This window comes from Dendrobates tinctorius, unplaced genomic scaffold, assembly GCF_039654945.1.
Source record: "Dendrobates tinctorius isolate UK_male_01 unplaced genomic scaffold, ASM3965494v1 ptg000349l, whole genome shotgun sequence".
In the NCBI taxonomy this organism is placed as follows: domain Eukaryota; kingdom Metazoa; phylum Chordata; class Amphibia; order Anura; family Dendrobatidae; genus Dendrobates; species Dendrobates tinctorius.
This window is the reverse complement of record NW_027362015.1, coordinates 360,420-370,134: the sequence shown is the minus strand read 5'-3', so window position 1 is coordinate 370,134 and position 9,715 is coordinate 360,420. Positions and strand designations below refer to the sequence as shown.

The following is a 9,715-nucleotide window of genomic DNA, read 5'->3' as shown; positions in this document are numbered from 1 at the left end:
TACTGACTGCTGAGCCATGTATCTAATCCTCTCCTGTGTGATACTGACTGCTGAGCCGTGTATCTAATCCTCTCCTGTGTGATACTGACTGCTGAGCTGTGTATCTAATCCTCTCCTGTGTGATACTGACTGCTGAGCCGTGTATCTAATCCTCTCCTGTGTTTTACTGACTGCTGAGCCTTGTATCTAATCCTCTCCTGTGTGATACTGACTGCTGAGCCGTGTATCTAATCGTCTCCTGTGTGATACTGTCTGCTGAGCCGTGTATCTAATCCTCTCCTGTGTGATACTGTCTGCTGAGCTGTGTATCTAACCCTATCCTGTGTGATACTGTCTGCTGAGCCGTGTATCTAATCCTATCCTGTGTGATACTGACTGCTGAGCCGTGTATCTAATCCTCTCCTGTATCCCAGCTGTAGCCACATTTCCTCCTGCTCTGGTCTGCTGCTGACATCTAGTGGCTGTCTGAGATATTGCAGGTGGTCTGACCCCTTTGTGTTTGGTGCTGCTGCTCTCTGCCTGGTTTGGGGTCTTTTGATGGCGGCGCTGTGTCCCCGGAGGGTCGTGGTCTCGTGGATATGTTAATGGCCACCCGGTGTCGCTCTCGTGCTCTCGGCATCCTTCGGTGACTCTGAAGTCACATGTGGCTGCAGGACACAAGATGGCGTGGAGCGGAGAGCTTCTCCGGGGGGTGAGTCACTCCTGGGGTCTCTGAGCAGATTAGACATCTGGTCCCACATTCATGGGGAGAAGTGACGGTGCTGGATATCTCAGTGATGTTGTGGAGCCCTGTGGCATCAGGGGCCCCTCAGTGCAGACCGGATCCCCAGGGGGCTTCATCTCCAGCCCCCTAAATCCATAATCTGTAGATCTGACTCTAGAGATGAGACCCCAAAACACCCCGAAAATTATCTGACCCCACATTTCACCCCCCTCTTTCCCAGACCCCACATTTCATCCCTGGATCCCACATTTTGTCCCCTCTTCCCGGACTCCGCATTTTGTCTCCGGACCCCACATTTTGTCCCCTCTTTCCTGGACCCCGCATTTCATCCCCTCTTTCCCGGACTCTGCATTTCGTCCCCTCTTTCCCGGACCCCGCATTTCATTCCCGGAGTCCGCATTTCGTCCCCTCTTTCCCGGATTCTGCATTTCGTCCCCGGACACGACATTTCATGACCTCGTACCCGGACCCCGCATTTCGTCCCCTCTTTCCCGGATTCTGCATTTCGTCCCCGGACACGACATTTCATGACCTCGTACCCGGACCCCGCATTTCGTCTCCTCTTTCCCCGACTCCGCATTTCGTCCCTGGACCCTGCATTTCGTGACCTCGTCCCTGGATGCCGCATTTTATCCCTGAACCCTGTATTTTGTCCCTGGACCCCGCATTTCGTTCCCAGACCCCACATTTTGTGCCCTCATCCCTAGACCACACATTTCATCCCCTCAGCCCCAGACCCCTCAGAGGGATCTCTAGATTCACCAGATCCTCCGATCACTGCTCACTAACAATCACAATGTCATAAAAGTGGGCGAGACACAAATCTGATGATTCCAAGGTAAATACAGGGGTGGACATGTGAGTGGTGCAGCCTCACAAGGGTCCGAGAGCTCAGGGGCCACTGCCAGCTCCAGAGCCGGTGTATACAGTCATATGTTAAAGTTTGGGAACCCCTATTAATGTTAACCTTTTTTCTTTATAACAATTTTGGTTTTTGCAACAGCTATTTCAGTTTCATATATCTAATAACTGATGGACTCAGTTATATTTCTGGAATCAAATGAGGTTTATTGTACTAACAGAAAATGTGCAATCTGCATTTAAACAAAATTTCACCGGTGCAAAAGTATGGGCACCCTTATCATTTTCTTGATTTGAACACTCACTAGAGTTGAGCGACTTTGGTCGGATCGGGTTTCGTGAAACCCGTATGAAACAAAATAAGTTTCAGATGAAACTCGTCCGACTAGAGCAAAACAAAGTCGGAGTTTCGTCCGAAACCCGACCCCAATGCAAGTCAATGGGAAATAAAAGTCGGACGAAACTCCGACTTTTTTTGCTCTAGTCGGACGAGTTTCATCTGAAACTTATTTTGTTTCATTCGGGTTTCACGAAACCTGATCCGACCAAAGTCGCTCAACTCTACACCTAACTACTTTTTTCTGACTTCCTGAAGCACTAAATTGGTTTTGTAACCTCATTGAGCTTTGAACTTCATAGCCAGGTGTATCCAATCATGAGAAAAGGTATTTAAGGTGGCCACTTGCAAGTAGTTCTCCTATTTGATTCTCCTATGAAGAGTGGCATCATGGGCTCCTCAAAACAACTCTCAAATGATCTGAAAACAAAGATTATTCAACATAGCTTTTCAGGGGAAGGATAGAAAAAGTTGTCTCAGAGATTTAACCTGTCAGTTTCCACTGTGAGGAACATAGTAAGGAAATGGAAGAACACAGGTACAGTTCTTGTGAAGCCCAGAAGTGGCAGGCCAAGAAAACTATCAGAAAGGCAGAGAAGAAGAATGGTGAGAACAGTCAAGGACAATCCACAGACCACCTCCAAAGACCGGCAGCATCATCTTGCTGCAGATGGTGTCACTGTTTATCGGTCAACAATACAGCGCACTTTGCACAAGGAGAAGCTGTATGGGAGAGTGATGCGAAAGAAGCCGTTTCTGCAAGCACGCCACAAACAGAGTCGCCTGAGATCTGCAAAAGCACATTTGGACAAGCCAATTACATTTTGGAAGAAGGTCCTGTGGACTGATGAAACAAAGATTGAGTTGTTTGGTCATACAAAAAGGCGTTATGCATGGAGGCTAAAAAACACAGCATTCCAAGAACAACACTTGCTACCCACAGTAAAATTTGGTGGAGGTTCCATCATGCTTTGGGGCTGTGTGGCCAATACCGGCACCGGGAATCTTGTTAAAGTTGAGGGTCGCATGGATTCAACTCAGTATCAGCAGATTCTTGACAATAATGTGCAAGAATCAGTGACGAAGTTGAAGTTACGCAGGGGATGGATATTTCAGCAAGACAATGGTCCAAAACACCGCTCCAAATCTACTCAGGCATTCATGCAGAGGAACAATTACAATGTTCTGGAATGGCCATCCCAGTCCCCAGACCTGAATATCATTGAACATCTGTGGGATGATTTGAAGCGGGCTGTCCATGCTCGGCGACCATCAAACTTAACTGAACTGGAATTGTTTTGTAAACAGGAATGGTCACAAATACCTTCATCCAGGATCCAGGAACTCATTAATAGCTACAGGAAGCGACTAGAGGCTGTTATTTTTGCAAAAGGAGGATCTACGAAATATTAATGTCACTTTTATGTTGAGGTGCCCATACTTTTGCACCGGTCAAATTTTGTTTAAATGCAGATTGCACATTTTCTGTTAGTACAATAAACCTCATTTGAATCCAGAAATATAACTGAGTCCATCAGTTATTAGATATATGAAACTGAAATAGCTGTTGCAAAAACCAAAATTGTTATAAAGAAAAAAGGTTAACATTAATAGGGGTGCCCAAACTTTTACATATGACTGTATATACTGGCAGGTTACAGTGTGATGCTGATCGGTTGCAGCCGGGGGTCATTCCGGTCACATGAGTCAATTTGTATCACGCAGCCAAAGAATTCCGTCACACTGCGTCATAGAGCATCACACAGCGTCATATAGTGTCACACAGCGTCATATAGTGTCACACAGCGTCATATAGCATCATACAGCATCACACAGCATCATATAGTGTCACACAGCGTCATATAGCGTCACACAGCGTCATATAGTGTCACACAGCGTCATATAGTGTCACACAGCGTCATATAGTGTCACACAGCGTCATATAGCATCATACAGCATCACACAGCATCATATAGCGTCACACAGCGTCATATAGTGTCACACAGTGTCATATAGTGTCACACAGCGTCATATAGTGTCACACAGCGTCATATAGTGTCACACAGCGTCATATAGCATCATACAGCATCACACAGCATCATATAGTGTCACACAGCGTCATATAGCGTCACACAGCATCATATAGTGTCACACAGCGTCATATAATGTCACACAGCGTCATACAGCATCACACAGCGACATATAGGATCACACAGCGTCATACAGCATCACACAGCGTCACACAGCGTCATATAGCGTCACACAGCGTCATATAGTGTCACACAGCATCACACAGCGTCATATAGTGTCACACAGCGTCATATAGCGTCACACAGCATCATATAGTGTCACACAGCATCATATAATGTCACACAGCGTCATACAGCATCACACAGCGACATATAGGATCACACAGCGTCATACAGCATCACACAGCGTCACACAGCGTCATATAGCGTCACACAGCGTCATATAGTGTCACACAGCATCACACAGCGTCATATAGTGTCACACAGCGTCATATAGTGTCACACAGCGTCACACAGCATCACACAGCGACATATAGTGTCACACAGCGTCATATAGTGTCACACAGCGTCACACAGCATCACACAGCGACATATAGCGTCACACAGCGTCACACAGCGACATATAGCGTCACACAGCATCATACAGCATCACACAGTGACATAGCGTCATACAGCATCACACAGCGACATATAGGATCACACAGCGTCGTACTGCATCACACAGCGTCACACAGCATCATAGAGTGTCATAGAGCATCACACAGCGTCATATATTGTCACCAAGTGTCATACAGCGCCAAGCAGCGTTATACAGCGTCACACAGTGCTGTGCAAAAGTCTAAGACAGTGTGTGGTGAACGCTGCAGATAGTTACAATCTCCAGACACAGAACTGTTAATAGATCATTGCTACCCGTGACCGAAATCCAAAGACTGAAGAAGAGAGGAAAGTAAATCACATCAGTATCTGGTGACCCCCGTCCCCTGCATCATCAGTATCTGGTGACCCCCGTCCCCTGCATCATCAGTATCTGGTGACCCCCGTCCCCTCCATCATCAGTATCTGGTGACCCCCGTCCCCTGCATCATCAGTATCTGGTGACCCCCGTCCCCTCCATCATCAGTATCTGGTGACCCCCGTCCCCTGCATCATCAGTATCTGGTGACCCCCGTCCCCTCCATCATCAGTATCTGGTGACCCCCGTCCCCTGCATCATCAGTATCTGGTGACCCCCGTCCCCTCCATCATCAGTATCTGGTGACCCCCGTCCCCTCCATCATCAGTATCTGGTGACCCCCGTCCCCTCCATCATCAGTATCTGGTGGCCCCCGTCCCCTGCATCATCAGTATCTGGTGACCCCCGTCCCCTCCATCATCAGTATCTGGTGACCCCCGTCCCCTGCATCATCAGTATCTGGTGACCCCCATCCCCTCCATCATCAGTATCTGGTGACCCCCGTCCCCTCCATCATCAGTATCTGGTGACCCCCGTCCCCTCCATCATCAGTATCTGGTGACCCCCGTCCCCTCCATCATCAGTATCTGGTGACCCCCATCCCCTCCATCATCAGTATCTGGTGACCCCGGCCCCTCCATCATCAGTATCTGGTGACCCCCGTCCCCTCCATCATCAGTATCTGGTAACCCCGTCCCCTCCATCATCAGTATCTGGTAACCCCGTCCCCTCCATCATCAGTATCTGGTGACCCCCATCCCCTCCATCATCAGTATCTGGTGACCCCCGTCCCCTCCATCATCAGTATCTGGTGACCCCCATCCCCTCCATCATCAGTATCTGGTGACCCCCGTCCCCTCCATCATCAGCATCTGGTGACCCCCATCCCCTCCATCATCAGTATCTGGTAACCCCCGTCCCCTCCATCATCAGTATCTGGTAACCCCCGTCCCCTCCATCATCAGTATCTGGTGACCCCCGTCCCCTCCATCATCAGTATCTGGTAACCCCCGTCCCCTCCATCATCAGTATCTGGTAACCCCCGTCCCCTCCATCATCAGTATCTGGTGACCCCCGTCCCCTCCATCATCAGCATCTGGTGACCCCCGTCCCCTCCATCATCAGTATCTGGTAACCCCCGTCCCCTCCATCATCAGTATCTGGTAACCCCCGTCCCCTCCATCATCAGTATCTGGTGACCCCCGTCCCCTCCATCATCAGTATCTGGTAACCCCCGTCCCCTCCATCATCAGCATCTGGTGACCCCCATCCCCTCCATCATCAGTATCTGGTAACCCCCGTCCCCTCCATCATCAGTATCTGGTGACCCCCATCCCCTCCATCATCAGTATCTGGTGACCCCCGTCCCCTCCATCATCAGTATCTGGTGACCCCCATCCCCTCCATCATCAGTATCTGGTGACCCCCGTCCCCTCCATCATCAGTATCTGGTGACCCCCGTCCCCTCCATCATCAGTATCTGGTGACCCCCATCCCCTCCATCATCAGTATCTGGTGACCCCCGTCCCCTCCATCATCAGTATCTGGTGACCCCCGACACCTCCATCATCAGTATCTGGTGACCCCCGACTCCTCTATCATCAGTATCTGGTGATCCTCGTCTCCTCCATCATCAGTATCTGGTGACCCCCGTCCCCTCCATCATCAGTATCTGGTGACCCCCGTCCCCTCCATCATCAGTATCTGGTGATCCTCGTCTCCTCCATCATCAGTATCTGGTGACCTCCCTTCTCCTCCATCATCAGTATCTGGTGACCCCCGACTCCTCCATCATCAGTATCTGGTGATCCTCGTCTCCTCCATCATCAGTATCTGGTGATCCTCGTCTCCTCCATCAACAGTATCTGGTGACCCCCGTCCCCTCCATCATCAGTATCTGGTGACCCCCGTCTCCTCCATCATCAGTATCTGGTGACCTCCCTTCTCCTCCATCATCAGTATCTGGTGACCCCCGTCCCCTCCATCATCAGTATCTGGTGACCCCCGTCCCCTCCATCATCAGTATCTGGTGACCCCCGACTCCTCCATCATCAGTATCTGGTGACCCCCGACTCCTCTATCATCAGTATCTGGTGATCCTCGTCTCCTCCAATCAGTATCTGGTGACCCCCGTCCCCTCCATCATCAGTATCTGGTGACCCCCGTCCCCTCCATCATCAGTATCTGGTGATCCTCGTCTCCTCCATCATCAGTATCTGGTGACCTCCCTTCTCCTCCATCATCAGTATCTGGTGACCCCCGACTCCTCCATCATCAGTATCTGGTGATCCTCGTCTCCTCCATCATCAGTATCTGGTGACCCCCGTCCCCTCCATCATCAGTATCTGGTAACCCCCGTCCCCTCCATCATCAGTATCTGGTGACCCCCATCCCCTCCATCATCAGTATCTGGTGACCCCCGTCCCCTCCATCATCAGTATCTGGTGACCCCCATCCCCTCCATCATCAGTATCTGGTGACCCCCGTCCCCTCCATCATCAGTATCTGGTGACCCCCGTCCCCTCCATCATCAGTATCTGGTGACCCCCGTCCCCTCCATCATCAGTATCTGGTGACCCCCGACTCCTCTATCATCAGTATCTGGTGATCCTCGTCTCCTCCATCATCAGTATCTGGTGACCCTCGTCTCCTCCAATCAGTATCTGGTGACCCCCGTCCCCTCCATCATCAGTATCTGGTGACCCCCGTCCCCTCCATCATCAGTATCTGGTGATCCTCGTCTCCTCCATCATCAGTATCTGGTGACCTCCCTTCTACTCCATCATCAGTATCTGGTGACCCCCGACTCCTCCATCATCAGTATCTGGTGATCCTCGTCTCCTCCATCATCAGTATCTGGTGACCCCCGACTCCTCCATCATCAGCATCTGGTGATCCTCGTCTCCTCCATCATCAGTATCTGGTGACCCCCGACTCCTCCATCATCAGTATCTGGTGACCCCCGACTCCTCCATCATCAGTATCTGGTGACCCCCGACTCCTCCATCATCAGTATCTGGTGATCCTCGTCTCCTCCATCATCAGTATCTGGTGACCCTCATCCCCTTCCTCATCAGTATCTGGTGACCCCCGTCCCCTCCATCATCAGTATCTGGTGACCCCCGTCCCCTCCATCATCAGTATCTGGTGACCCCCGTCCCCTCCATCATCAGTATTTGGTGGCCGCCCGTCCCCTCCATCATCAGCATCTGGTGACCCCCGTCTCCTCCATCATCAGTATCTGGTGACCCCTGTTCCCTCCATCATCAGTATCTGGTGACCCCCGTCTCCTCCATCATCAGTATCTGGTGACCCCCGTCCCCTCCATCATCAGTATCTGGTGACCCCCGTCTCCTCCATCATCAGTATCTGGTGACCCCATCCCCTCCATCATCAGTATCTGGTGACCCCAGTCCCCTCCATCATCAGTAGAATCATAGAATCGTAGAGTTACAAGGGATCTCCTGGGCCATCTGGTCCAACCCCCTGCTCAAAGCAGGATTCGCTAAATCATGCCAGTCAGATGTCTGTCCAGCCTCTGTTTGAAGACTTCCATTGAAGGAGGACTCACCACTTCTCGTGGCAGCCTGTTCCACTCATTGATCACTCTAACTGTCAAGAAGTTTTTTCTAATATCTAATCTGTGTCTCCTCCCATTCAGTTTCATCCCATTGCTTCTAGTCTTTCCTTGTGCAAATGAGAATAAAGTTGATCCTTCTACAATGTGACAGCCCTTTAGATATTTGTAGACAGCTATTAAGTCTCCTCTCAGTCTTCTCTTTTGCAAACTAAACAATCCCAAATCCTGCAACCTTTCCTCATAAGACAGGGTTTGCAGACCGGTCACCATTCTGGTCACTCTTTTCTGAACTTGCTCCAGTTTGTTGATGTCTTTTTTAAAATGTGGCGCCCAAAACTGGACACAATATTCCAGATGAGGTCTGACCAAAGAGGAGTAGAGGGAAATAATGACTTCACGTGATCTAGACTGTATGCTTCTGTTAATACATCCTAGAACTGCATTTGCCTTTTTTGCTGCTGCATCACACTGTTGACTCATATTCAGTCTGTGATCTATTAGAATACCCAAGTCTTTTTCACATGTGCTGTTGCTTAGCCCTATTCCTCCCATTCTATATATGCTTTTTTCATTTTTATTGCCCAGATGTAGTACTTTGCATTTTTCCCTGTTAAAAACCATTCTGTTAGTTGCTGCCCACTGCTCCAGTTTACTTATATCTTTTTGCATCCTCTCTCTCTCTTCTCTAGTATTAGCTATCTCTCCTAGCTTTGTGTCATCAGCAAAATTAATCAGTTTACCCTCAATTCCTTCATCTAAATCGTTGATAAAGATGTTGAACAATACAGGGCCCAGGACAGAGCCCTGTGGTACCCCACTTGACACATTCTTCCAACTGGATGTGCAGCCATTTACGACCACTCTTTGGGTCCGATCACTAAGCCAGTTATGAATCCACCTAACAGTTGCCTTGTCCATTCCATACTTAGTCATTTTTTCAATAAGGATTGTATGAGAGACTTTGTCAAATGCTTTGCTGAAGTCAAGATATACTATATCTACAGCATTTCCCTGATCCACCCAATCAGTGATTCCGTCATAGAAGGAAATTAAGTTAGTCTGACATGACTTATTAGTTACAAACCCATGCTGACTCTGTTTAATCACTTCATTCTTATCCAGGTATTGACATACATGTTGTTTAATAATTTGTTCAAAGATCTTTCCTGGTATAGAAGTCAGACTCACCGGCCTATAGTTACCTGGGTCCACCTTCTTCCCCTTTTTG

At 49.3% G+C, this 9,715-nt stretch overlaps 1 protein-coding gene across 2 annotated transcripts in view; it reads left to right on the top strand.

Annotated features, from left to right (window-relative positions):
* The first annotated feature begins 501 nt into the window (after positions 1-501).
* Positions 502-9,715, top strand: part of LOC141075035 (alanine aminotransferase 2) — a 201,877-nt gene continuing 192,663 nt past the window's right edge. Inside the window, exon 1 of one of the 2 annotated variants that reach the window (XM_073562374.1) lies at positions 502-691. In XM_073562374.1, coding sequence (XP_073418475.1) covers positions 642-691 — 50 coding nt within the window. In that variant the 5' untranslated portion in view covers positions 502-641. The remainder of the gene's footprint in view (positions 692-9,715) is intronic. The other variant, XM_073562375.1, reaches the window with a different exon arrangement.